This window comes from Trametes versicolor (assembly GCF_000271585.1).
Source record: "Trametes versicolor FP-101664 SS1 unplaced genomic scaffold TRAVEscaffold_9, whole genome shotgun sequence".
NCBI classification, from domain to species: domain Eukaryota; kingdom Fungi; phylum Basidiomycota; class Agaricomycetes; order Polyporales; family Polyporaceae; genus Trametes; species Trametes versicolor.
The window spans coordinates 132,663-158,763 of record NW_007360329.1 but is presented as its reverse complement, the minus strand read 5'-3'; the positions used below and the strand labels follow the sequence as shown (position 1 = coordinate 158,763).

The 26,101-nt window shown below is 56.8% G+C and overlaps 10 protein-coding genes across 10 annotated transcripts; 5 read left to right on the top strand and 5 right to left on the bottom strand.

Moving 5' to 3' along the window:
• The first annotated feature begins 243 nt into the window (after window positions 1–243).
• TRAVEDRAFT_30321 (uncharacterized protein) lies at window positions 244–698 on the top strand. Its single transcript, XM_008042736.1, has 4 exons — window positions 244–373; window positions 429–544; window positions 567–571; window positions 607–698. The coding sequence occupies exons 1-4, from the start codon at window positions 287–289 to the stop codon at window positions 651–653; spliced, it is 255 nt and encodes an 84-aa protein (XP_008040927.1). The 5' UTR covers window positions 244–286; the 3' UTR covers window positions 654–698.
• A 169-nt stretch (window positions 699–867) lies between these two features.
• On the bottom strand, window positions 868–2,521 carry TRAVEDRAFT_59809 (purine nucleoside permease; the record flags this gene model as incomplete). The annotated part of the gene is made up of 3 exons (XM_008043065.1): window positions 868–2,169; window positions 2,237–2,277; window positions 2,455–2,521. 3 exons carry the CDS (start codon window positions 2,519–2,521, stop codon window positions 1,081–1,083), a joined length of 1,197 nt encoding a protein of 398 aa, XP_008041256.1. The 3' UTR covers window positions 868–1,080.
• A 2,158-nt stretch (window positions 2,522–4,679) lies between these two features.
• TRAVEDRAFT_49970 (uncharacterized protein) lies at window positions 4,680–6,028 on the top strand (the record flags this gene model as incomplete). Its single annotated transcript, XM_008042867.1, has 10 exons — window positions 4,680–4,708; window positions 4,766–4,876; window positions 4,933–4,955; window positions 5,017–5,050; window positions 5,120–5,183; window positions 5,250–5,324; window positions 5,372–5,441; window positions 5,496–5,562; window positions 5,616–5,913; window positions 5,975–6,028. 10 exons carry the CDS (start codon window positions 4,680–4,682, stop codon window positions 6,026–6,028), a joined length of 825 nt encoding a protein of 274 aa, XP_008041058.1.
• Window positions 6,029–7,478: 1,450 nt separating this feature from the next.
• On the top strand, window positions 7,479–8,198 carry TRAVEDRAFT_49969 (uncharacterized protein; the record flags this gene model as incomplete). Its single annotated transcript, XM_008042866.1, has 6 exons — window positions 7,479–7,621; window positions 7,681–7,729; window positions 7,775–7,807; window positions 7,872–7,949; window positions 8,013–8,084; window positions 8,133–8,198. 6 exons carry the CDS (start codon window positions 7,479–7,481, stop codon window positions 8,196–8,198), a joined length of 441 nt encoding a protein of 146 aa, XP_008041057.1.
• An 820-nt stretch (window positions 8,199–9,018) lies between these two features.
• On the top strand, window positions 9,019–10,037 carry TRAVEDRAFT_22013 (uncharacterized protein; the record flags this gene model as incomplete). The annotated part of the gene is made up of 8 exons (XM_008042672.1): window positions 9,019–9,047; window positions 9,098–9,231; window positions 9,330–9,363; window positions 9,427–9,502; window positions 9,565–9,624; window positions 9,675–9,750; window positions 9,811–9,880; window positions 9,926–10,037. 8 exons carry the CDS (start codon window positions 9,019–9,021, stop codon window positions 10,035–10,037), a joined length of 591 nt encoding a protein of 196 aa, XP_008040863.1.
• A 725-nt stretch (window positions 10,038–10,762) lies between these two features.
• TRAVEDRAFT_171157 (DNA mismatch repair protein) lies at window positions 10,763–14,775 on the bottom strand (the record flags this gene model as incomplete). Its single annotated transcript, XM_008043064.1, has 21 exons — window positions 10,763–11,041; window positions 11,099–11,166; window positions 11,218–11,393; window positions 11,449–11,494; window positions 11,545–11,590; window positions 11,647–11,855; window positions 11,908–11,929; window positions 11,989–12,086; window positions 12,140–12,265; window positions 12,317–12,491; window positions 12,550–12,810; window positions 12,870–12,962; window positions 13,016–13,123; window positions 13,185–13,246; window positions 13,299–13,413; window positions 13,466–13,647; window positions 13,705–13,803; window positions 13,857–13,998; window positions 14,069–14,290; window positions 14,344–14,672; window positions 14,730–14,775. 21 exons carry the CDS (start codon window positions 14,773–14,775, stop codon window positions 10,763–10,765), a joined length of 2,904 nt encoding a protein of 967 aa, XP_008041255.1.
• Window positions 14,776–16,132: 1,357 nt separating this feature from the next.
• Window positions 16,133–18,139, top strand: TRAVEDRAFT_49966 (uncharacterized protein; the record flags this gene model as incomplete). Its single annotated transcript, XM_008042865.1, has 1 exon — window positions 16,133–18,139. One exon carries the CDS (start codon window positions 16,133–16,135, stop codon window positions 18,137–18,139), a length of 2,007 nt encoding a protein of 668 aa, XP_008041056.1.
• An 822-nt stretch (window positions 18,140–18,961) lies between these two features.
• Window positions 18,962–21,001, bottom strand: TRAVEDRAFT_49965 (uncharacterized protein; the record flags this gene model as incomplete). The annotated part of the gene is made up of 1 exon (XM_008042864.1): window positions 18,962–21,001. One exon carries the CDS (start codon window positions 20,999–21,001, stop codon window positions 18,962–18,964), a length of 2,040 nt encoding a protein of 679 aa, XP_008041055.1.
• A 1,192-nt stretch (window positions 21,002–22,193) lies between these two features.
• On the bottom strand, window positions 22,194–22,842 carry TRAVEDRAFT_151796 (UPF0057-domain-containing protein). The gene is made up of 5 exons (XM_008043063.1): window positions 22,778–22,842; window positions 22,637–22,719; window positions 22,557–22,581; window positions 22,434–22,500; window positions 22,194–22,379 (listed from the first exon to the last, which is right to left on the bottom strand). The coding sequence occupies exons 1-5, from the start codon at window positions 22,808–22,810 to the stop codon at window positions 22,273–22,275; spliced, it is 315 nt and encodes a 104-aa protein (XP_008041254.1). The 5' UTR covers window positions 22,811–22,842; the 3' UTR covers window positions 22,194–22,272.
• A 300-nt stretch (window positions 22,843–23,142) lies between these two features.
• On the bottom strand, window positions 23,143–25,588 carry TRAVEDRAFT_171151 (G-alpha-domain-containing protein). Its single transcript, XM_008043062.1, has 11 exons — window positions 25,226–25,588; window positions 24,531–25,149; window positions 24,422–24,474; window positions 24,301–24,366; window positions 24,180–24,239; window positions 24,102–24,128; window positions 23,967–24,043; window positions 23,725–23,902; window positions 23,583–23,665; window positions 23,492–23,525; window positions 23,143–23,435 (listed from the first exon to the last, which is right to left on the bottom strand). The coding sequence occupies exons 1-11, from the start codon at window positions 25,539–25,541 to the stop codon at window positions 23,386–23,388; spliced, it is 1,563 nt and encodes a 520-aa protein (XP_008041253.1). The 5' UTR covers window positions 25,542–25,588; the 3' UTR covers window positions 23,143–23,385.
• Window positions 25,589–26,101: the final 513 nt, after the last annotated feature.

The window sequence follows — 26,101 nt, the reverse complement described above, 5'->3', positions numbered from 1 at the left end:
CGCGAGGTGCACGCGAGGGCGGGAGACACAAAGGAGAAGTACGCCACATACCGTGAAGTCGGCGGAGTGCGAGCGCCCTCATCATTTCGATAATCTAGGCCCGACAACGCAAGGGTGGCGAAAAGCCCGAAGCGTAATGCGGGTCTCGTCTGCTTTATGTCTAGAGATGAGATTTGCACGAGGCGAAGCGTACCGGTCGGTGGGTACTAGCACGTCGACGGCGCATCCGCAAGCACTCTCAGGCGATGGCATCATGCACAGACTCTAACAAGGCCGAATATATCGGATGCGCTTTGCGGCATACAGATGTGCTGTTTTGCTTTACTCGAGGTGCCACCCGCGGCTTCAAGCGCGCACGATCGGGTTCCATCTTCTGTGAGTTTGATGATGTCAGTGTGCCTCCGAAGCAATCAAGCAGGGTTGCGTACCATGAATCCCATTTGTTTGTACAGGCTCTGAAAGTTCAGAGGGGAGTCTGTACGGGCCCGCATGAAGATGGCCCAAGTTACGAATCCGAACTCGTCAACATCGACAACGTTGATAGCTGGCCGCATTGGCGCGATGAGACTTGTAAGCCAGTCACAAATAATAGTAACCCCTACTCTTGGACTGCATTACTACAGATAGTACCACTGACCAACGCGCGCAGGTAGCATGAGAAAAGAAAGAGGACCGAGTGCTGAGATGATGGTGGTCGGAGGTTTGGCCGAGTACGCTCACCGCGCGCTTGTTGGGCTGAGTCTAAAGATCTAAAGTGTCGGTGACGTCACTCAAGCAGCGTGCTCGTTCACACCTGCAGCTACTTATCCTGATGTTAACGAGACTTTCCGGCCCACATTGACAGTCAGCTAAGAGTAGGTGACATGTGGCATTTTTCAGTATGATATTGAAGGGGTATGAAGTCCAAGAAATAGTCTAAAGGCTACGTAGTAAGACAGCGCTGCTAAGTAGTAGTACATAGGATGCAGAATAGTGCGGCTACGGTATATATGCCAGTGTTCGTAATCGTCGTAATCATAAATCGTCTCTGAGGCGAGTCCAGTTCGTTACAGGCGTAAATCATGACCCAAAGGTACGCATTCAGTTAGCGCCGCGGCGAGCTGCGTAGGAGCGACGCAAAGATCGCCGTGCCACCACAGCTCCATTGGCCGCGCTGCCTTTGTCCGCAAAGATGCTGCCAGGCCCGTAGTCCGGCGTACCACCCAGGGTCCCCCAGATGTCCCCGACGTAGTTCCTCGGCTTGATTCCCTTCTTGAAGCGCGAGTGCCACTGCGCCACGATGCCCTTTACGACGGGCACACCCGCGGCGGGCAGGTTCGCGATCGAGATGCCGAACCCGGGCGAGAACTCGAACAGGTTGGCCTCCGCGCTCTGCTCGGGATACGGCCGGTCGAAGTCGGACGCGGTTCGCATGATGATCACGCGCGAGAAGTCGACGAGTCGTGCGCGCGCCCCGCGCAGGAGAGCTTCGAGGATCCCATTGTCCTCCTGCTGCGTCGTGCAGTACGTCGCGCTCCCGTTCGTCCAGATGTGCGTCGCGTTCTCGAACGCGGCCGCGAGCAGGTTGCCTGACCAGAATACGTCCGACGTCGCGGTGTCGCACGCGACCACGGACGGGGCCGCGGCGCCCGCCGCGAACGATGACCCATTTGCGTAGCGCGCGCGGTACGCCTGCGACTGCGCATCATCCGCGAGCGTCCCAGTCTTCGCGAGCTTGATCGCGGCCTGGCGGAGGTCCTCGTTCAGCTCGAAGACCTCCGTGCCGTAGAGTGTTTGCGGGTAGATGTTAGGCGCGAGGGAGCCCTGCGGGACGTAGCCGGTGGGCCAGTCCGCGGGGATCTCGCGCGCGTCGAACTCGTACTGCAGTGCGACCTGGACGGCGAACCGGGCGAACGTGACAGTCCCGAGGGTGCCCACCTTCGGGCTAATGCCTGCTATGCCGGCGACGAGGAAGTAGGTTTGTCGGAGGTCAAAGAAGGGCGAGAGGACGAGGGCGGTGATCGTCGAGGCCGCGTTGATCTCTGCCTCTCCTGTGGTGAGCTGGCAGATAGAGCCGTCGCGTGTACAGTGGGCGTCGGGAAACAGCGGGGAGAAGCCTGGAACGGTGATATTGCGGGCCAGCACGTTGAAGTCCCGGATGCCGTACCACGAATCTCCTTCGGAATCGAACTGGAGATAGAGGGGTGAGTATATGCAATAGCAAGAGACAGGGAACCCGAAGTGGGCCGTGGCTCACAGCGTCGATAATGAACACCTTTGGCGCAATCTTGTTACGCCCTCCGCCGTACCAGGGGCCCACCACAGACGACGCAGAGGTGAGGGGTATGAAGCTGAGCCGCGGCAGGGTATAGAAAACGAATAACGCCAGAGCCAACATCGTCGATCTGAAGGCATCGCTGCGTGAGTCCATGACACATGAGAAGCATCCAAAGTGGCTCACCCAAACGCGAGGACCCTTGTGGTGGTTGGAGTCGAAGCGAAAGAAGCGCGAGTGCCCAGTGGCGGGTAGAAGGACACCCATCGGCGTCGACGGCGGTAGATATACGGTTACCGATGACAATATTCCGAAATAGCAGGCTGGGATGCCGCTAGGCTTGGCTTCGGTCATATACATTGCTAGCACCGGTCTTCGTGTTCCTGGCATTGAAAATCGTCGCCCGTATATGAGAATAAGCGAGATTCAACGCCAGATGGCGATGCGGGAGTGGTGGATCCTGGAGATAGCATGGCCTCGAGCCGGCCTCGAGGCAGTGGGATACGCTGCGGCCGCCTTTGGGTGACGTAGACGGGCCGACTGGGCCACTGGCACGATGCGCATTGGGGCAACTCGGCTCCCAGGATTTTATGAGAAATCATTGTGAGATCTCGTCTTGTGTTCTCAGGCGTGCAATGCAGCGCTGTCGACGACCAACAGGCATGCCCCCAGCGTCGAGCTCGCTGTCCTGACCGAGTATTGACGTCAAACACTCGATCTGTCCGTATCAGCGCAGGAATACGGCCTCCCAAAGGCGGATTCTTGTCCGGATTGTCATCAGGCATATACCCTTATTGTCGGGGATCCTAAGATGAGTGCGAGGACGAGCTAGGAAAACTTTTGGACCAGATGGCGATGAGACACTTTGTCTTTTGATGGATTCTTCCCGACGAGATCATCGTCGAGATGAGGCCGTCGCTAGCGGTCTGGGCGACTCATTAGCATATCAGGAACAGCGATATTGCCTTCCGCCTCGTACACATTGTACGGGTGCCGGTAAGGATAAGCGGGTTGAAGATTGAGCCAGCGGGCGTACGCACCCGCACAAATGACGGAATATACCGCCAATTGAGGCGCGACCGGCGTCGGTGGTGCCATAAGCGAGTCGCAAGGCTCGTGTTTCGGTGCTGAACATCGTGTCGTGGACTCGTGTTCAGCGTAGGGAGGGCTGTTCCGTGATGTCATAGCGCCTGAGCCCTCCGCCGTCATTCAAGCAGGTACCGGTAGGGATTGGGGCGCGTTATCACGGCGATGCACATGTCGAGTGATGAAGCTCCGAGAGAACGAGGAGGTGCATGTGAGCCTAAGGCCGTAGAAGGAGCCCTCGTGGTGGACGTGCAGCAAAGAGGAGCAACACGTTCGGAGCCGCGGAGCGTGGATGTGCCTTGGATGCACCATTGATTAGGTTCACAACTGCTGTGTGAACTTCGGGTAGTGCCGGGGCCGCGGACCCTTTCGAAGCACACGGGCGTCTGCCGCGACACAACGCTCTTGGTAACTTTACCTCCATCTTTAACTTGCCTGTGTGCACGGCAGCCCCCACCGAGTTCCTATCAGCTGGATTCCGCTGAAACCATACGGATGCTTATGTTCCGCGGAGCGCTCCTACGCGCGGGAGTCGCGCGGCTTGCAAATATATTGCAGCCCTCATGCCGCCGTACTTACACTGACAGTCTTCTCCTGGAGCTGCACCGTGATGGCATAACGTGTCCGCAAATCGCATTAGCGAAGACAAGCCGCGTCTAATCGTCGAAATAGTCGCTGAGCGACACTTACAGTACAACGCTCAGGCGTGACAGTAGTGTGTGCAGGCAAGTAATACTGCTGCCAGATTGTTATCATTTCTTCGCCTAATTCCCTCTTCTTTTCTATGTCTAGGTTATATCTCGTAGCGGACATGGTCGCTCCAGCCTAAAAGCGAAGAGCACTGGACACTTTGGCTACCCGACGATCGCCGGAGCTCAGCTGCGCCTTCTGAAGTTATCGCCGCATCTGAACGCTCGCATAGACAGGTTCTGCTACGCTTACGTGTCGCCGGGAAATCGTGAGCGCGAATGACGCTGTCAGGAGACATACCGCCAATTCTACAAGTCCACCACGCGCCCAGCGTCGTACACGTCCTCAAGGAAAAGTCCACCATGCGTTCAACGCCTGGTGCGGCGAGCTGAAGCACGTCCTCTCATCATGGGCATACTATTCAGTTGCCTCATTCCGGATGTTGTTGTGGCGCCAGAGGGGCTCACAGCGCGAGCCCGCGACCTCGACATACGGAGGAGAGATATTTTTACGGAAAGAGTCTTCCCGTGCTCGACCACGGCCGACAGTATAAGACTGCATGGGCACGGCCTCTGTCGACCCACACCTCTCTCATCTCTTCGTACCGCACTGGTAGTCTCTACATCGCTCACTTCTCTTCTCATCCTTCATGGTCGCCAAGAAGCTGTTTTTCAAGGGGTATGTGCCTCATTGTATGGAAATGTAAGACCGAGCTGACGAAGTTACTGTTACAAGGGTGAATTTGGGCAAGGCCGTCACCCTGAGCCTCTACCTCACCACTCGCTCCGGCGACCTCATCAATGAGGATAAATCTTACACCGTAGGCATGCCTCGCGCTCCATGGAAGTAAGTGGATACTCTCGATGTGTAACAGACCGAGTCTCACCCGGCGTCCTGTACAGCGTCGTCGACATGCCTGCGAATGGTCGGTCAAATTGTTGATATCTGGTGCTCGCTAGACCTCGAATGACGTTCGCGATCCATAGGACAATACGAACAGGAACTGACTTGGACGGGAAGGTCGGTAACGTTCCGTGACATTGCGCAGATTGTATCTTGCTAACCAAGTGCCGACATTGGCACCAATAGAATCGGATTCTTCGATCCCGAAGCCGATGTGAATTCACCTGTGAAGTATAAATATATACCCGACGTGAGTGCGGCGATTCATCCTGATCGAGAGAGTTCGGATGTCCTGACCGTCTTCGGCTTCCGACAGTCTGAGATTCAGCTGCTCAACAGCCTTACCCCTGTGCAATACCACCCTGCTGAGTTGCTTGCATACACGTTCGCTGTAAGCCCGTTCACCTCCCTACGAGAACCTCCCTCACATGGCTCCAGGAGCCCCACATTTCCCCGCTGCTGGTTCAGGCGGTCGACAACAACGGGAAGCCTTCGGACATTTCGCTGAGTAAATCCGGAAGTTGCGATCCTTATCACCTTGGAGCTCACGCGCTATCTGTAGAACTGATAGAATATTCCGGCACCCCGCAGGAGATCGCCCATCCCATTTTCACTTTCAAGAGTAACCGGTACGTTTACTGGCTCTTAACTGCGATTGGCGAATTAATAGTTGCCCCCGTAGGGACGGTCTCTCCGTCCACGGGAATCCTGATCGGCGCATGCTCAGCGTCCACATCTCGCCCAGCCAGCAAGATGCTGCGCTGGCCAAGCCGAACGGCGGCGGACCTATCGGCACGCCCATCGGGAAGTTCGACATGCTCAACCTCGACCCCAGCGCGAGCATCCTGATCCAATACAACGCGAGTACCGGCGCATTCACGGCCTCGATCGACCCCAGCATCGCGACCGTACAGCCGATTTCTGATAAGGCGCTCCCGACCCCAGACGACAAGCTGGACCCGAAGAATGGCAATCAGAAGGTACGTTGTGAATATATTGGCGGCATGAATGGATGGCTTACGATGTGCATTTCCTGACTAGTCTCAGCAAACTCTGGAGCGGACCGACGCACAGCAGGCGAAGGACAATGCCTGAAGCTTGAAGCTTGAGGACCGCGACCACGATCGGGGTGAATGAGCCACTCCGGCGGCAGCACCCCGCTCCTAGACTTACCCGCTCCAGTTCCATCAAATTCCAGGTTCTGATGAGGTGATCTGTTTCGTCGAAAGCCTATTTTCTTGTGTCCCGGAGCTCCATCACACACGCGACAGGATATCAGCGGGGAGTATGTACCTACCACCTAGCCTTAGGGCTGTTCGTGATTGAATATGATATCGATACGGAGCAACGCGAGCTTCTCTTTTGTATGCTGAGTCGCTTGTGCACTACGCATGTTCGGAGCGTCGTTTAACGTTCTAGCTGAGAGTGCTGGGCGACGACTCCGAGTCGGACTCTATGCCAGTGATATGCCTTGGTTTAAACTTGCTTGGCAGCAGCGGATGCACAACAACGGGCGTGCGAATTTCGGGTAGTTCCGGAGAGGTACGCCTTGGTCTAGCTTGGTCTGCTGCAATGCACATCCCGGAACGTTACCTCCACCTCCAGTACTTCATGCATATGCATCATGCGCAGTGCATGTGCGGCGGCCTCGCTGTGGCTGCTCATGCTATACGTGCATGCTCCGCTGAGCGCTCTTAAGCGTGGCAATCACGCTCTCTCTGGATATACTATGTGGCTCCCCAGTCGCTGTACCCGGCAGCGCAGCCTTCTCTTGGAGGATGGCACCGCGTGTCTGCGCATCACTTTGCGAAGACACCACCTATGCACAACACGTAGATATCATGCGGATAAGCGCGACAATGTGCGTACCGGTACTCTCTGACCAGGATTGCGTTCCTTGAGACTGACATTCCCAGCCAGTTGCCGTGTTCAGATGGTGTCTCGTTTGCAGGGCAACTCTACCCTCAAACAGAGACGCCGTAGCGTTTGCACGACACGGACCTCCCTAACGCTCGGATGCGCGTTCCGGGCTTGTCAACGCATCTTGATGGTTCAAGCGGCAGGACCTGCTACGCTTACGTGCCATTGGGCCATTGTGAGTGCGAATGACATCTTCAGCAGACGTGCCATCGTTCGTACGAGTCCACCACGGGCCTGACGTCGAATCTACACGAAGACATCAGTCCGCCATGCCTATGGGGTCCGGCACGGCGAGCTCTGGATTACTGTACTCGGGGCCCCCTATCCAGCAGCTCTAGGTGTCAGGTGTTTTTGTGGCGTCAATGGGGCACGAAGCTCTAACAGGAAGTCTCACTGAACGAAGAAGGTATTTTCTTCGAAGTAGTACGCGCTCTCCTCGCGATCTATGAAAGCGGTCAGAATAGAACCGAGCGTGCGTGGTCTTCCTTGCAAACCACACGCAATTTCTCTCTCTGTGTACCACGTTTGTTGACTCGACATCGCTCAATAATGAGTCAATACATTCCACTCCATCACAATATTCACCAAGAACCTTTTTTTTAGGGGGTACGTCCCTCTTGCCGCAATGTCTCGCATGACCCAAGTGACCCTCGTTCTTAGGTTCAATCTCGGCAAGGCCCTTACTCTCAGTCTCTACCTCACGATGCGTCCCGGCCCCACCGCAACGAACGTGTCGGCTTACACGGTGACCTCGACGGCTCCATGGAAGTCAGTCAATGTTGCCAATGTGTGACGTACTGATTCTCACTGCCTTTACTGCCGCATAGAGTCATCGCTATGCCCGCAACCGGTCTGTCAACAGGCGGTCGACCGTTGGTACACGCTGAACCTCAGCTGACGTTTTGATTTTCCATGTACAAGGCGCTACGAATCGGAACCTTCCTGGACGAGCAAGTCGGTAACTTCCTTGGCCCTATGCGGAACGTATTTGCTGACCTGGGGACGTCGGTACGATTAGACTTGGGACTCGAATACTCAATTCGACCAAACGAGCACGCAGGTGGCGTCTTCAGGACTGACCTATATTCCCATTGAAGTAAGTGTACCGGCGGTTCAGTATGCGATGCAATTTTGTTCTGATGCCATGCCTTTTCGATAGGTTGGGCAGGTCATCACGCTCACTCTCGCGCCAAACCAGCCACAATCTGGGCAGCTCACATACTTTTTCACCGTTAGCATTTGATGTGGACATCTGGACCTCTCACGCATGTATCTTTAGGAGCCTGTCGCTTCCCGCTCGGCGGCGCTCAAGTTCAAGAGATCAACAATATGGGGCGCCTTGTAACAATCTCGCTCGGTATGCACAGACCCTCTCTTCGCGGACTCCCCATGCTCGCAGCTCACACGCTGTCCACAGGGTTCATCTAGGATATCGACACCGAGCGCGAGCTCGTGCACCCCATCCTCACCTACGCTAATGTCGGGTACAACTTTCTCCCTACCACAGTGCGATCCCTGTACATGCAATATGGTAACCTCACTGGTCCCCCCGCTTTGCAAATACGTACTACTCCGCGGACTCGGAGCAACACCAGTAAACGCGCGGCGTACAAGGTTTCAAGAAGTCCACGACCTACCCTGCAGACAGTCATCTCTCACGTTCAAGTTAGGCGCAGCGACGTACGAACGAAGGAACTGCCGAGAACCCAAACATCACGAGGGCTGGGCTTCGTGCTCTGGCCCTACCAACGTGTGCAAACGGCCTCTGACGAGACGTAAGTCTACTCAGCGTGCTATTCTACGCAAATACGCCACGAACGGGTCGCGTCATCAGAAGGTGGACCGCCTTTCGTACAGGTCCACCCTGGTCCACCTTGCGTACAACTTCCGGCACGTCGTTCGGGACTGAATTTGCCCTCCATTCAGTTTTTGAGACAGCGTAAGCTGGACACCTAGACGCTGTCGGATTCTCTGCCAAGGGACAGGTATGCAGCACTCGAGGCCCGAAGATTCCAAATATATCCCTTTCGAACTGTGTCTGCGACTGGTATAAAACCAGCCGAGCGTAGCCCTCTGTCAGTAGTCAGCAACCCGCCCCCTCCACCGAAAACGCCCACTACCAGCTGCTATAGCTTGCCTGTAACGATCACGAGATAGCTGCCGCAATGTCGACCAAAGACTTGGCCTTCTATACGTACGTGACACCTCCCTTTAACACCTTCCAGCTTGCTCACTTCTATTCAGGGATGGCGACTATGAAGACGACATCGAGCTGCGGCTCTACGTTGTCCCCCTCAAATCGTACCCGACGCCAATGTTGGATCCATGGAGGTCAGAATATGCGGATTCATCAGTGGTACAGAGCCTCACTGCGCTTGGTCACGAACAGAACCAGCTTTATGACAGCCAAAAGTCGGTCAACAAAGCCTATCAACCACTCGCTCGCACTCGCTGATGTGATGTTCGGCATTCACAGAATCCTTCGTTGTGAACGTGAAGTGGAACGGCCAGTCAGTGTCTCTTATTTCCTCCAGATTGCGGCCCACTAGCTTACATATTTTGGACATGGGTAGGCTTGCCTTTTCGAGCCCTCAAGGCTCCGTTACCCCGTCCAGAGAGATACCCGGTGAAACCAGGGTAATCATTGAGGTTGGTGTTACGGTGCCTTGTATGCGCGAGTTTCTCTGAATCTAACTGCATTGTCTGAAAAGGCCGGACAAGAGACTACTCTCAGCAAGCAAGTCCCCGGTTCGCCTACGTGCTGCTTTACGGTGAGCTAATACCCGGATTTTGTAACAGGATTCTCCTAATACTGTCATAGTCACCTGTTTCTATCTCAGATCTCACCGTCGCTAGAGCAGTCAACGAGACAGGCCTCCCCGTACGCATATCGCTCGGTATGCCTACATATCACCGCTGTGGATACCAATCTCTAGTGACTCAAACGTCTTCGATAGGGTACATCACCGACTTCAATACTCCGGAAGAGATGGTTCATCCGAAGATTACAACGCCCACGCCGCTCGGGTACGTAGCATCTACTGCATGTGCTCCTATTGAGCCACTCATTAGCGTCCCATCGCAGACACGGCATGTATGCTTCTGGCAACCTCCAACCCGTCATTCGCGCCTACGTGGTGGTCAAGCCCGAGGGCCGCTCGTCCTACAGTATTGGAAGCGCTAAGCCGATCTGGGAGGCGGACATACTCAGCCTGGATGATAAGACGACCATCAATATCTCCCAGGACAAAATAACCAGGGGGTTTGTTGGCGAGAAGGGCGCCGGTAAAATCGCGATCGAGCCGTCTCTGGTTGACACGCCGAGCCCCCCCACCAACAAGTCGCACAAGAAGGTCGATCACAGGCAGGTGTGTTCTTTGTGATGCTACAGTCGACCGTATATCTAGAAAGCTCATGATCAGCGGTGGTAGGGCGAGGATCCTGCCCAAGCGGACCCTCCTCCGGGAATACCTGTACTGTCGACGGGACCTAAGGACTCCAAGGATGGCGCTCTGGGCTCCAACCCTAATGGTACTAACAAGGATGACTCGAAACCGGCTCCTGGCAAGAAGTAGGCGTCTTGAGTTCCTGCCTGGCAATGTATGCACCTGGCTTCACCTCTTATCTTGAGACTCGTATCCGGCGGTACCGTTGCAATAGGGTTCGCGATGGCCGCGGAAGTTGTACAGTAGTGGAGATTGTAACCGTCATGTATCTTCGTATTTCTCAGTATCGTCCACCTGAATGTCGAGACGCCTTCCAGCCGGCTAATTCCTAGGCCAGTACTCTGCGCGACGGCCTGTGAGTCACGAAATTGGATGCGGAGAAAGCTTCATTAGCAAATGAACAGCACAGCAAGTACGATAGCTACAAACAACGAGATCAAGCGAGCACGAACACGACAACATTCTAGAGCGTCGCCAGCACGCTCTGCACCCACGGATTGCTCTCAATCCTCGGGCGGAACTTCTCCACGCAGCGCCGCAGCTCCTCGAGCTGCGCCTCCTCGGACGCCTCCTCGTCGCCCATCACGACGTCTTCGCCATCGTGTCCGCCCTGTGTCGCCGCCCATGCGCGCAGCAGCTCCTCAACGATCTGCGTGCCCTCCTCGACGACTTCTGCAGGGAGCTCGGGCTCGCCCTTGTCTGTGTTGAAGTCCTCGAGCTCGTCGGCTTTCCGTCGTGCGAGCTAGTCAAGCGCATGTCAGTGCCTAGCAGCTGCGTACGTCCGTCAGTATGCACGCACCTTCACGACGCTTTCGGGGAAGTTCGCGAGCTCCGCGACATGGATACCGAAACTTTGGTCGCATACGCCTTCAAAAGGTTCAGAATGATAGTCTCTGATTGCAAGCGGGGGATACCTACCCGGTTCGACCTTGTACAGCAGCGTGATATCGCGATCGCGGCCCTCCGCGTCCGCGTCGGAAACGTGCGCGACAACGTGAAGGTTCTTAACATGTTTGATCTCTTGGTCGAGTGCGGTCAACTCGTGGAAGTGGGTCGCGAACATGCAGAATGCGTGTATTTGGGACGCGATGTGCCTGTATGCGCGACGTTGTTAGATGGGAGCAAGTTGGCGATCGAAAGAGAGCGTACTCAGAGATGGCCCATGCCAGGCCGAATCCGTCGTATGTCGACGTCCCTGTCCCCTTGTCAGTATGTGTAGTACGAAGACATCGCAAAGCAACGCACCTCTTCCGAGTTCGTCGATGATGATCAACGAGTCCTTGGACGCGGACTGCGTGCGTAACACTTTAGCACTCGACACAAACCAGTGAGTTCACCAGGACGTACTCGCAGAATGGTCGCAGTCTCCAGCATCTCCGCCATAAACGTCGAGATACCCTTCAGCTGGCTGTCCCCTGCACCAACACGGCACAAAATGGAGTCGAATATCGGCACGCGCGCCTCCGAGCAGGGGACAAAGCTGCCTGTTTGCGCCATGAGCGCGATGACGCCGACCTGGCGAATGTATGTGCTCTTTCCGCCCATGTTGGGACCAGCTGCAAGACATCATTAACTATGCGGAAATAAGTGATGTACGTGGACTCTCACTGATGATTTGGAACTCGCTATCATCTGAGGGCGTTATATCAGCTAGTTGCGCCGGGCAACGTTGCGAATTGTGATGAGCTCACCCTTGATCATCTCAACATCGTTTGGAATGAAGCTGATATCGTCCTGCACCTCGAGGCACGGGTGGCGGGCTTCCTTTAGGACGAGATTACCAGACCCTGTGTAGATAATTCAACGACGCTATGCGTGTCAGGATTTCACTCGGACTGACCCTTCTCTAGGATCTCAGGCTTGACATACGCCTCGGGAGCATTGACAGCAACGTGCGCAAGGCTGATAACGACGTCGAGATATGCGATGACGTTGTTCCAAGCCTCCAATATAGGCGTGTAGGTCGCTATTCCCTGTCAGCCACATGTGCACATCTTAAGAGTCCGCATACACTCACATGCAATGTTCACCACCTCCTTCACGAGCCCGCTCTGTGTGCGTGAGTACTGCTGCGTGAGCTCAGTATACTCCGTCGAGAGCTCCTTCAGAGTCGATGTTGTGAAGAAGATGCCGCTTTTTAGCGTTCCGAGCTCCTGCCACCTCCGCTTGTCGTCCGTCAACGCCTTCCCGTCCTGTGTATTCCCCACACTTTAGCCATGCTGCACGCAGCGCATGGAATCTAGCACATACCGCTTTCGTGACCCGGAAGCAATACCCGTACTGCGGCGAGTTCTCGAGGTGCAGCTTCTTGTCGAGCTCGAGCCCGAGCGCCTTCCCGGACTTGCGATGTTCCGCGTCCAGCCCGTCGCGCACCTCACCGAGCTTGTCCGCGAGCGTACGTAGACGATCGTCATAGTCGGGCTTGATCACGAAGTTGTGGTGTTCAAGCTCATCGAGGTCGAGTGTCTGCTGCACCATTTCCGAGTACTTGCTCAGTGCGGTGTCGTATTCCTACCGGACGAGTCAGTCAGTGAGAGGCGCGAGAAAAGGTGAACATAAAAACGGCGTACGCGGAACTTAGTGAGGTAGGCTTCCTCGAGGAGCGCCTTCTGGTCCTCGGAGCTTGTGTCCATTCCCTCGATCGTGCTGATGAGGCCCTCGAGCTGAATGGTGCATTAGCTGTGGATGTATGATGTAGCTCGAGGTGGCGACATACTTTCAGCACGGCTTGGTATACACGGACGACGTCCTCTAACGACGCGACGGATTTCTGGAATCGCTTGCAAATGCGGTGCATGTCTGGCATGAGCTTGAGGTAGTCATCCTAGACCGAAAATGTGCATTCAGCAAGGCTTTGAACGGCGTGAGCTAGCGCCGTAACTTACTTGGAGGATTCGACGGGAGTTGGCGTCATCAAAGAATGCTTCGACAAGACTCTGTCGCTTGACTGCACACGTAGGACATCAGATAGTGACCCAACCGCAAACAACACGACTTACGGATCTCATGGCGGTTCACAAGGGGTTGCTTGAGCCAACTTCCGAGAAGTCTGGACCCTTGTGCCGTCTTGCACTTGTTCAACAAGCCGAACAAAGTCGTATTCTTGTTGGACCCCTGCTCATCATTGTCAGCAAGCGTAAACGAGGTCCTTAAATGATTCGCGTACGATGTTCCCTGGGGCTTCGGTCAAGTTGAGTGCGCGCAGAGCGCTGGCATCTAGTCTCATGTACTGTGATAGGTCGTGTGTGCGTATGCTCCATGCACCGTGATTGGAGGTATCGGAAAGGAGGGAGAGGTAAGAGACTAGAGCAGACAGTGCTGCTGGGGCTGAGGGGAGCTGTAGTTGGGCTGCGCATTGAGTTAGTCCGTGTGAGATTGCGAACACAATCACAGATGTTCACGTACGGATTGTCGCAGTGGCATCGGAGCTAGAAGAGGATGGGGTGGAACTCGGATTTAACAACCGAAGGAGATCGTCGGCGATGCTTTTCGTCATGAAGTCACCTATAATGCAATAATGAGATCCAACGCTCCGTCGGTATCCATCATAGCCTTACTTGGCTTTCGCTCCGTTATCACTACACCACAGCGGTCCAGGACCTCCTTGAGTTTCTTCAGATCGAAGTCGCGCTCGGTCGTCCCAGAAGCTGTCCCAGTCGGTATGATGGCTTCTTTCACCGAGAGTTGAATGATGAGAGTCTATGTGTTGCGCGAGCCAAAGCAGAGCCACCTTAGCACTCAGAGAAGAGATCATCTGGGTATAACGCACCTCAGTGTTGGAGAATATATCGTTGTCTACGAAGTCGGCGACCCCGAGCTCGCGCGTACTGCTGTCCGCGTATGCAACCCCGACCGTTCTGGTTTTAGCTGCATTGCTCCCCGCGGTCACTGGGGCGCTAGCCATCTTGATAGCCATGACTATGGGCGCAGAAACAATATCTGTATTCACGAAGAGCAGGTCCTCGACCGCCGACAAGTTACCGGGAGAAGCCTACCACACGGTGAGAGTCCATAACGCAAACACATTACGGCAGGGGTACACACCTCCTTATCAAGCACGAACTTGGTAGCTTTCTTTCCCTGGCCGGCTTCGGGAACCCATATCTCCACTTTGAGCTGCTTGCTCGTTAAAGCGTCTCTCAAGAAAGTCTTCGCAAGACTCTCGCTCAGGGTGACACTAGGCAGGCCTGCACGACCGCCGAGGTACTTGATGACTGAGTTGGTGCGGAAGACATGGGTGGCTACGTAGAGTGCGTCGGGGCCGTGTACTGAGTAGTACTCGTTCCTGTAGAATAGACGGACGGTCCCAGAGTCGGGGCTTTTGGCTGGGAGTTTTGTAAAGAAGGAGCAGAAGCCAGGGTGCGAGGAGTTGTCTGTATATGCGCTTTGTTCTAGCGCTGCAGATATGCTCTAGAGCTGCAGAGACGTACCAATCTCGTATTCTGCATCCTTCTCCTTTCCGTACATAAGCGCCATGGTGGAGGTTCAGAGGAGAGTGTAGGAGAGGGCCACGGTGTACGGCGTGGGCGCGCAGTGGCTGGACGCGCCTGAGCGCTAGACGCGTCGACGCGTCTGGGCGGAGTGGCACGCTTTCGATCTCCGCCGGAGTATATAGTCCACGCGTCTTGCGCGCCTGAGATTTTTCATTCCAGCACCATTTGTGTACAGGCGCAGCGGCACTCTCGACCGCAGCCCCTGAAGTGGCTTCTTGGTGCAAGACCGACCTCCTTCCTATATTACTTCAATGCCTCTCTTCCAAGGTAAAGAGGTTTGTCACGGAAGGAACATCCCTCTCGTCTCGTCTCCTCCTGTACTCTTCATCTCCTTCAATGGCATCCCGGCTTACCTCGGAGGCTCTCACTCTGCGTGCTCCATCATTTGGTCGTTCTGCGACACCTTTACATCGTAAGTTTACCATATAGCTTCAGCACCATCATATACAGGTTCAGCGGCTTCATCCTACCGCAGTTTCTGAAGTTTCGGTGCGATAAAGATCCTCTTCTTCTCAACACTGCTATCTTCTGCACCTCTGTGCCCATGGAGCACAGTTTTCTGGAAGTCGTGGCACATCCTGTACGTAGTATCTTTTCTGTAACATCACTTCAATACAGTTCGTGCTTCCATTCCACAAAGACAAGTATCATACATCATGAGGGTCACCATTACTGCGGACGATGCCACAACACAGAAGAAACGGGGACCGCCGAAACCGCGCAAGGTGGTTGCTACCGCTTGGCCTCCGCTGGATGACGAGGAGGACCCAAAGACAAAGTGAGTCGCCTCACGGGTCGATGACCGTGGCTCACCGTGCGTGCTCCCGTTAGAGACATCATAGCGCAGATCGGGCCGGGATTAACCCTAACAAGGGGCGCAAAGACTACGATGAATGGATAGAATCACGCCGCAATATTGGCGTCAGCCAGCTAGGGCTTAGCCCGAGTCATGCGCTCGTTATCATGCTCATATATTCCACGCGTGGGTTTTTGGCGACGGTGCGCTAGCAGTGTACAAAGGGACAATGGTCTCCAAGAAGTACATTTAACCCCGGACGGTCCGTACGGAATTGGGGCGCCAGGAGTGGGACAATGAGGGCCACGGGTGAACTAGTGTCCCCCAGCCTTCATAGGCGCCCCGCCGTGGCTATATATCTAGGCTTGCCCTCCTCCCGTCCACCACCACCACCGCCGCCGCCGCTACTTGGTCTCTGTGCCATACTTCTTTCTCCTTGCCGTAAGTGCGCATCACTGTGTCCAGTTCTCTGCTAACGAAGACATGACAAGCAGCGCCCGGTCATCACAACTTGGCTCACTTTAGCCACTGCGGTATAGCCGATATGACACCCGTAGCGGTTCGATGTCCTACCGATGCCGCTCTAGCGCTGAACGAGGTCGAACGACGCGACTTCACCAGGGGGCTTCCCGCCGAATTGCTGGTCGAGATTTTCAGCATGGTAAAGGACGACAGCGAAGGCACGGAATGGCAGACCGTCACTTGGGTCGACCGACGTTGGAGGGCGATCGCTTTATGTGGCTCCAAACTCTGGAAGACAGTCTTCTTCGACCACAGGCTTGCTCCCGCGGACGCCCTGGAATTGGTCCAGCGCTCTGGATCGGCGAGGGGGTTGGACCTCACGTTCGATGCTCGTCTTGCGCCCTGCCACGCGCGGGAGATGCTCAAGTTGACCCAGAAACACGGTGCCTGCGCTAGGATGCGGAAGTTAGCGGTCTGGACGGCGAGCGGCGGCTTCTCGGTTCTCCGCGACTTTCTGATGTCTCTTCAGGCGCCCCATCTCGAGAGTTTGACTCTTGTCGACGAGACAAAGGAGAGATCTTGTCATGGCGTCATGGAGGTTCCATTTGAAGAGAATGACTCAGTCTTCATGGTGCTCGCGGATCTTCCGCAGCTGAAGGAGCTCCGCATGCGAGGCTTCCTGCTCCTCGTCCCGCCTACGACGCTCGCACGGCTGTCCATCCTGGAGACGTCCGACACCGATAAATACAACCTCGTCAACCTGGGGCCAGAGTCAATGGACGAATACCTTCAGTCCCTTCTCACTTCCTGTCCAAACTTGGAGCAGCTCGTGCTCCACGGTTTCCATGCGGGGTCCTACTTGGACTGGGAGAAAGTCACGTTGCCCGGGCTGCAGTACCTGGAGATTTTGCACGAGAGACCATATCAGGCCCCTCTCTACAACCACCTAAAGATTCCCAAAACCGCCGCTGTTCATCTCTACACGCCCCTCAAAGACGCCAAACAGAATGTACTGTTGTACCAAGATAATTCGCTCCCCCCTCTTTTCGAGAACACCGCATCGCTCGCCTTCAACGCAAACACCAACCAGCACGTGTGCGGCTGGCGCACCGCGCACCCCACCGGCTCGCCCGCCTGGTGCATCATGGGCGAGATGAGCCGCCTGGACGCCCGCACACGAAGCGAACTCCTTCTGCGGGCCCTCCGCGACCTCCCACGCACCGTCAACTTTCCCATGCCTATCGTGCACCTCGAATTGCACATCCACTTCACGATGCCCGACTACCTGTTCGCCGCGGTCTGGCGGGAGCTCCTGCTCTCCCTCCCTGCGTTGCGCGTGCTCCGCGGCGGGGGCGAGCGCGCCGCGCGCTCGTTCCTTTGCGTACTCGCGCCGCACGCGCGCTGTGGGCCCTCAGAGCGGGCGCAGCGGTGCAGCGTGCTCCTGCCGCGCCTGCGCGAGCTCGGGCTGTGTCTGGTCGCTCTGAGGGCCCCGATGTGCGTGTGCATCGCAGAGCGGGTGCGCTTCGTCTCTGTGCTGCGTATCTGGCTTTCGGCGGAGGCGCACGAGGACAAGGTCACGCGGAGGGAGACAAGGAGGAACAGACGCAGCTTGACGGCGGAGATGGAGCGCCGTTGGGGAACGAAGGTCCGTGCGGAGTATCGCGAGCGATGTGAGACGTGCCATCATGCGGCAGATCGTGCGGGGGTGTTTGGCCACAACGACGACTCGGGGTTCGATTTGGCGATCCCTAACCACAGGCTCGGGGATGGGGATGAGGACGGAGGATGGCAGCCGGCAGATGACCCGGACGAATGGAGCTCGACGAGCGGGGCCTACACCGAGGATTCTGAGCAAGTCGCGTCCTCAGCTGGAGAAGATTCCGACAATGACTGGTCAGACGGCTCGTCTGACGACCTGACGTCGAGCGTTTCTCACCGGGAGGTCAAGACCCCAGAGATGACAACTGCAGGAGAGGTCTACCAGTACGAATCTGAGTCGGATAGCGGGGATGAGTCGGACGACGAGCGTGAGGACTCGGAGGACTCGGAGGATGATACCGACGATGACTGGAGCTCAAAGTCATCATAGCAGGACTGTACCGCGTTGAAGGGTTCTGGATAGTGGATGGATGGATGTGAACCTACACTTCACCAGTATTGTGTATAGGTGGAACGCTCGCAGCTATGCTTCATGCAGTTGGCCGCGATACAGGATGTAGGAACAGAGGAAGGTCTATAATACCTGCCATGACTGCACGAGTTAGTAGGTCCAGGATAGCAGCCACGACGCACGTCGTACCTCTAAGTGCTGGCCAGGTCCTTCGACTTGAAGGAAGATGCCCCCATAGCTGGCGACGTGTGGGCGTGTATGCCCTGTGATCGTTCAACTTATGGTGACTCACCCCTGTCACCTTCTGCGCGGATCTGACAGTGCATGCTTATGAGACTAGGGCTCTCTCAGACATAATCCTTTTGAGGGATGAAAGGCATGCTGGACATATGCATAAGCTGGGGTGCGAGCAGTCACGGTCTGCATATGCGATACCAGTATGCCAGTGACTCCCGAGTTCGCACTTGCTAGTAGAACGGTAGAGACGTACCGATCTTGTACTGGATATGTTTCTGCTTTCAGTACATGAGTACTATGGTTTAGGCTCAGCAGTCCATGCGAGGGTCCAGCGAGAGGGGCCGCCGAACATCGTGGCACGGCGTCGGCGCGGACGGTGGTGGTTGTTAGCAGGACGCGCCAGAGCGCTTGACGCGTCGACTGGCACCACGCAGTTGTTTGGATACATACTTATACCGGATTAGATTATTGACAAGACACTACACTAGTGGTCGAGCATGATGCATGAGCTTCAAGCAATATAAAAAATGTCGGCACATACATCCACTACTTATATACCGTTCACTAAGTTGTCTTTGCACCGTTCGTCTCGTAGGAAGCAGTGGACTCTCCGCCGTCCTCGCCCTTGTAGAAAGCCCTGGCACAGTATTCACACTGCCCATGCTCCGCCGCCGCCGTCAAGGCGTCCGAAAACGCGCCGTCGGTCTCATCCACCTCAAAATACTCCCAGTCCCCACTCGACGCGTTCCAGTCGTCCGGGTCCTGTGGCATCCACCCATCGTCCTCCTCACCCTCGGGCACGCCCACGTCGACCTCCTGATCAGACTCAGGCTCGTCTTCCCCCTCCCACTCGACGGCATCCTCCTCCACCCACGCCGGATCCTCGGCACACTGGCAGGTCTCGCACCGCTCGCCATGGTCCACCCAAACCGTCGTCCCCCAACGCTCCTCCATCACCGCCGCGAAGCCGATTGCAAGCGCATGGGCCCGCACCCGCCGCCTGCCCTTCTCCCAACGCGCCTCCTCCGGCAGGCGAATCCGCAACACAGGCAAGACATGCCTGGGCAGCTGCAGCATGATGTTCTGGCACGTCACCTCATCCAGCCAGTCCAGACACAGCCCGAGCTCATGCAGGCGGCGCGGGAGCCTGTCGCGCCTCTGCGGGGCCGCCTCTTCCTCTTCCGCTCCCTCCTCGTCCGCGCTGCGCCGTCGCGGGGCGGCGAGCGCCGCGAGAAGCGAGTGCGCGGCGCCCACGCCCCCGACGTGCAGCACGCGCAGCGCGGGGAACGCGCGCAGGAGCCCGCGCCAGTCCGCGGCGCACAGGGCCGTGCCCATGGTGTAGTGGATGTGCACCTCGAGGTGCACGATGCGGCGCGGGGCCTCGACGGTGCGCGGGAGGTCGCGGAGCGCGTGCGGGAGGAGGGCGCGCCGCGTGCGCGCGTCCAGCTCGTCCATCGCGCCCGCATAGGACCAGGCGGGCGCGCCGGCGGGCCAGGGGGTCGGCCAGCCCTGGACGGACTGGTTGGCGATTGCGTGGAAGGCGAGCGTGATGGTGTGTTGGAGGAAGGGAGGGCGCCAGACGTCGCGGTCCACAACCTCTGCGAACGGCAGCATGTACTCTGGGGATGATGGTGGTGAACCTTCGGCGTGGAGGTATGTCCAGAGATGCACGGCCGCGGTGTCGGGTATTTCCAGATGATTGTAGAGAACGGCCGCCGCGGGGGACCCGTGGAAAGCCTCGAGGTGCTGCAGGGCGGGCAGCGCGATCCGCTCGGGGTCGTAAAGGAAGCCTGCGAGGAAGTCTGTGAGGAAGAGCCGCTCCAGATTTTGACACGGCGTGAGAAGACGCCGCATGTAGTCATCCACCATGCCCGGACGTATGGCTTCAAGCCACTGGAATCCACTGCTGCTGCTTGCCTCCAGGGTGGTAAGCTGCGCGAGCGTCTTCGGAGGTGCGAGGATCAACATCCCCCGAATGCGGAGCTCCCGCAGCTTCGGCAGCTCGGGAAGCATCCCGAAAATTTCGGGGTTCTCTTCAATGGGCTCCTGGGGCCTGTCGACGAGTTGCGGTTCGTTCTCGCTGCCGCGTTCCGTCTTGCTGCCGTCGTCGGCTTGCTCCTCGTCGCAGTATTCGAAAGTCAAACTCTCGAGATTGGGGCCCCGAAAGTCTCGTAAGAACATGTCGAAGGGCACGTTGTATGCGCCCTCAATGTAGATCGCCAGCTTGCGTATCCTTTCGCATGTACCTGGTTCTAGTGTTGACCAAAGCATCCACTCGGCGTCCTCGATGGAAAAGCGACTGGTTACATGGAGAGTCAGGTCCAGACCCATCGCGGATCCGGAACGCCCAAGCAACGCCATAATGTCCGCAGGGGTGTGCCGGTGGGTCAACGACAACCTCGTCCACAAGTTGGCATCGCCCAGAGCAATTTCTCTCCAACGACTGTCGACCCAAGCGATTGTTTGCCAGTCCGCATCGGCACTGTCGTCCCGGACGAGGTTGAAGATCTCTGCCAGTAATTCTACGGGTAGATATTTCGTGAAGTCGCACCGCTTGACCGGTTTCGATACTGGCGCGGCCGTAAAGGGGGTTTCGTCCGCCATATCAGCTCGCATGCGGGCCCTTTCGCGGCGATATCTAAGCATCGTATGTCGTTGTCCGGGTGCTGCTTGCCCCATGAGCGAAGAACTTCGCATACGAATGGAGCACATACCGCGGAGACAGAGGAAGGGGGGCTTGACGAAGGCCACAGGTGGGAGGCGGAGGTGGAGGTGGTGGGCAGCAGGAGAGGCTGGCCTGGATATATAGCCACGGCGAGGGCGCCTATGAAGGCCGCGGGGTTCAGCGGTTCCCCCATTGTCCCGCCCACCGTAACCCATTTTCGTGCAGCCAGCTCGTGGCTAAGTCGGATGCTTGGCAACCATTGTTCCTTTGGGCAGCGTAAAATTTGTCAGCGCTGTATCGAACGTCGAAGGAAATCTATCACTGGCACCTTCCGCATGAATCCGAATTGGTGACGATATCCGCACTCGCAGCACTCAAGACGCAAGGCACGCGCGACGTGATGTGCGTCTCCGCGAGCCCCCTGCGCCCCAGGTAGTTATGGAGCAGAGACGAGCGGGGCGCAATGACGCGGTGCCAGTGGGCATATCCGCGACGCAGGAGCGTCCGTACGATCACCTCGCCACAGCATGTACGAGCCTTAACAGCGGCGCGACTGCTGGCTAAGGGAGCGTATTAACCCACAGGGGACTTGCGCCTCCCTGAAGCTAGAGGTAGGCGTGCGCGGCTTGCTTGCACTGCCTTTTTCCGTTTCCCCTGCCCCCGTCGTGTCACCCCTGCTACGAATATGACGGGGAAATCTGTAGCGAGTGGGAGATTAGTCAGTCTCAATCCAATCATTCACAAAACATAATAAGATTCACTTACATCTCATTCATAATTCTTTCAAATAAATACTCACTTGCAACGCAACTCCCATGGACGTCCTTCTGAGAGGCACTTCTGCTTCTTGCACCGGCTTGCCAGACGTCACGGATGTTCGCTGCAAATGAATCACACCCTGCGTGAGATATCAGTCGTGCATATATGCACCGCGTTACGACCTAAGAGCAAAGCTACGCTGTCTTATATGCTGGTATCAGCAGAAGAGTCTGGCCGCATAAAATCCTATATATACGCACCACGATGTGCGCAGCCCTTGTTCACGCGCAAAACGAGGCTAAGGCAGAGACACGACGAAAAGATGAGACTAGGTATCCAATCAAATAGTTCTACAATTCATCGTGTACATGCAACGAGGAATAAGGGGCATTATGAACATCGTCCCTGGGGGTAACAAGATAGTTCGGAAGCCGTGGTAGTCGGTAGGCATTTAGTGGACGTAGTTGCCACCGGTGGCGCCGTAGTTAGGTTGGCCAGGGGGCACGATGCCCGGCTGGGCGTAGCCAGGGGCAGGCTGGTATTCACCGTTTCCGACGTCTGTCAAAGCTTGCATTAGAACCGCTAGAGAGCCGCTAGAGACGCTGGACTCACAGATGTAGCCGCCACGGCCGTAACGCTCCTCGGCTTGCATCTTCTTGTATATCAGATAGAAGGCATGCTGCAGACGGTCGGTCGGTGCGTGTACGTCATATGTGAGAGTGGGCTGGGACTTACGAGATGGCCTGGGAGGTATCCAAGACTGAGAACGCATTGTCAGTCATATTTTTCTCAAGCAACCAAGACAAGTCACTCACAGGGTGAGCAGGATGTTGATGAGAAGGTCACAGCTGCAGCCGGTGATGAATGCAGCGGCTGCGGGCGGGAAGAGGATAGCGACCTGTGCAATGCGGATGAGAGTCTTCTCTCATGCGTCTCTCGAGACAGGGGTTACGCACGACGATGAGGAGGATGTCAGAGCCTCGGACCATGATGAATATTGATTTGGGGGCGGTGGATGCGGAGCGGTAGAGAGGAGATGAGCGTCGAGAGCAAGCGGTCGTGGTCCGCTCGAGTGGAGTCCGAGTCCGAGTCGAGCGCAGCGGCACCGCCCGGCCCAGCCCAGGAACAGTGACGTAGGCCTTACGTGACGGTGACATACGCGCTACGTCACACGTTAAACGCGTCTGTGGCGCGCTCGAGCTCTGCGAGTGCTCTGCGGCGCAGCTCGCAGCGTGACAGTATATCAGTTTGTCGCCGTGCGTGGCCTGACGTGGAGACACGGTACTCTAGATCTGTTCTTGTACCCTCCACAACTACTAGTCTACTATACAAATCTTAGTTAAAGCTTCAAAACTTCAGGCCCCAAAACTGCAAGGCTCACTGCCAGGCTGGCGAGTATTATAAGCGAAATTCCGGATGATAGTCCGTGGCATAGGCAGGATGATGTGCTAGTCCGATAAAAAAGAAGAAGGGGCCTACAACGATACAGGCGGTTTACTAGTGATACACGTGCACCGAATATTGCGCACGATAAACCGATGGTCCACAGTGACTGCCGGATGCTTCATATCAGCTGTACCGCAGCGAGATGATTAACCAGGATGGTGTCCCGTACTGCAAGCAAGATAATCATCAGCTTGAACGACCACGTAAGGCGCAAGGTAACCCACTGCGCATCAATATAGGGGACGTGTTGTCGATGTCCTGCGCAAAAGCTACCGTCAGTCCGGTTGAACCTCGTGCAACATGAGTATAACTCACGATGGCACATGTACAATGCACATGCAGTTTCCGCTGCTGTGGCGAATGGTGCCGGTGGATAGCAGCAAGCTTTCGTTTCAGGTCTGCCCGCGGAATGTCAGTGGCGCACTGCGCTAGCGGTAAAGTGTAGCGAAAGACGCACAGTCAGTAACGTGCTCCGAATCGTTCTCGCCCTTGTAGCTCTCCACATAAGTGGAGAACTGCATGCCGGATTTGAGTCGAGCGTCCAAGAGATCGGTCTTGTTCAGTAGCAGGATGAACTGAACAGATGCGAGGAGCGGGCTTGAGCAAACCGTCTTCCAGGCGTTGAAGGAATCCATCTGAACGTCGTGAACCCGTAAGCATCAGCGTAGTCCTCAGATTATTGTGTACTCTGGGACAAACCAGGCGGTTGATGGCTCGGTCTTCAACCAGAACCTCATTGAATCCCGCGGTCGAGCAGAGGAAAATTATCGCGTTCACTAGGGATGTTACGTCGTTAGGCGTGCCACACTCAAGTTGGCGGTGTGTTGAGCGTACCGTGGTCGAAGAATGGAACCCACGACTCTGTCAAGCTGTTCAATCATGTCGTCAAAAATATCAACGCATAGCACGCACCTCTCTGCCCACGGGCTCCGCCTACATCGTAGAAAATCCAATGCTGACCGTTCTCCGCCCCTACAAATCCGAAACCGCCGTCAAAACACATCACATGAGCAAAAAAAACGAGATTACTCACCGGTCTCCATGATAAGATGATGCTCCTCTACACCCATCGTCTGCAGTCGTGCGCGCAGTATGTCATCTAGGAAGAACATCACGGCATATCCTCTACCGCGCAAGCAACCGGACGGCTATACCAAACGTGGGCTCGTAGCTGCTCTGCATCACCCGCTCCGCATGGTCCAAAAAGCTGCGGACGGGACCCCAATTAGCCTCGCCCCCGCCGCACGTCTCGGGTACACTCACAAATGCGCCTGGTCCTCCACGAGCACGCCTTCCTCCCGCAGCGCGCCTTGCACGGCCGTGCTTGTCCACATCGCGACGACGTCCTTCCGACATGCGTCCAGAATATACCGCGCGTTCTCCATGTCGTCCGCGAGCCCCTCCGAATACCTACTCCGCCCCTCCTCCGGCTCCTGCTTCTGCTGGAGCAGCGCTTTCCACGTATGTCCACCGCGAATAGTCACCTCCCCCGCCCGTCTCCGGTGCACCGCCGGGGCGTCCTTCTCACCCGGAACCGCCCCAGAGGCCTCATCCGCGGACAAGTGTCGCGCGAGGATCATCTCGACCTGCCGAAGGGGCGACAGCGCGAGCTTGAACCGCCGTAGGTCGCTGTTCGGCTGCGGGGTCATCGATATCCGATGCGAGAACGCGGTCACCGTGGGGCTCGCGTCGCCCGCCTGCATCAGCCCGGGCGCGGGCGCCGCGGACGGCTGCGTCAGCACGTCGAGCATGAAGTTCACCGCGCGCACGAGGTTGAGATGGACGACTGCGCGCCACGCCGCGCTCTCCGCGCGGAGCGCGGCGGGCGCGAACTGGATCTGGAAGTTCTTCAGGAGCGTCGACTTGCCCGACTCCGACTGGCCTGCGGCACCAGTCCCAGGCAATCACGGTGAGGAGCGCGCGGGGTGAGCGGTGATGCACGCGAGTGGGGTACGCACCTAGTAGCAGCAGCTTCATGTCTCCGCGGCGCGGGCGGCGCAGGGCCTGCCGCTCCGACTCGAGGGCGCGGTCGATCGCGTCGGACACGCGCTTCGCCTCCCGCTCCTCCTCCAGGCGAGCGGCCTTGTCGAGCTCGGACTCGTTCCTAGGCGGCCATGGGGGCCACACGTTCTCCTGCGGGTGCGCCGCCGCGGGGCCCCGCTTCCGCCCGCTTGTACTTGCCTCCGGCAGCGGCGTGCGCGTGCCCCCGTCGTCGTCCAGGTCCGTGCTGCTCCCCGGGCGATAGCAGTTCAGCGCCGAGAGTCCGCCGTTCATGTGTATGCCTGTGCCTGCGCGCGCGGGGGTGGGGGTGGGTGGTCAAGGTCAAGAGGGATGCGTAAAGGTCCGAGGCGCACTCCGCGCGGCGCAGGGGCTTTTCCATGCTAGCACCGCGCGAAGGCGGCGGACCCGGAAATTCGACGCGGGGGCGCGACGCAGCACGTTCCCTGGGGATCGCTGATACGGGATCTGATAGCCCGCCGGCTCGGGGCTGCCTGCGTGATCCCCTGGGGCGCACCGTTCCTGCGGGGGCGGCATCACCCAGCGACGCCCTCGACGGCGCGATGGATCACGAAACAGATCGTGCGACACACCGTGTCTTGGCACAGCGTCGCGCTCGTGCAGCTAGTGGCCGTCGTCGCCGGCGGGGGATAGGACGTGTCAGAACACGGTGGCGTGTTTCCGGCTCACGCGCCGGGGTCATTTGTCTTCGCTTTCGCGCTATGTTTCTGTGGCGGGTGCGTCAGCGTCGAATTTGAAAGATGATGGCCATCGAAGCTCGAACCTACACAAGTCGACGGCGCTTAGATTGATCTCGCTGCTGAACCAGAAGACTC

Coding starts and splice junctions, on each gene's coding strand:
- TRAVEDRAFT_151796 (XM_008043063.1), bottom strand. CDS start 22,810: ATGGTCCGAGGCTCTGACATCCTCCTCATCGTC. Junction 22,501..22,556: donor GATACCTCCCAGGCCATCTC/GTAAGTCCCAGC, acceptor GACCGTCTGCAG/CATGCCTTCTATCTGATATA. Junction 22,380..22,433: donor CGGCCGTGGCGGCTACATCT/GTGAGTCCAGCG, acceptor AAGCTTTGACAG/ACGTCGGAAACGGTGAATAC.
- TRAVEDRAFT_171151 (XM_008043062.1), bottom strand. CDS start 25,541: ATGAACGGCGGACTCTCGGCGCTGAACTGCTATCGCCCGGGGAGCAGC. Junction 24,240..24,300: donor TCATCTTATCATGGAGACCG/GTGAGTAATCTC, acceptor TCGGATTTGTAG/GGGCGGAGAACGGTCAGCAT. Junction 24,044..24,101: donor GGTTCCATTCTTCGACCACG/GTACGCTCAACA, acceptor TAACATCCCTAG/TGAACGCGATAATTTTCCTC.
- TRAVEDRAFT_30321 (XM_008042736.1), top strand. CDS start 287: ATGCGCTTTGCGGCATACAGATGTGCTGTTTTGCTTTACTCGAGGTGC. Junction 374..428: donor GCACGATCGGGTTCCATCTT/CTGTGAGTTTGA, acceptor AGGGTTGCGTAC/CATGAATCCCATTTGTTTGT.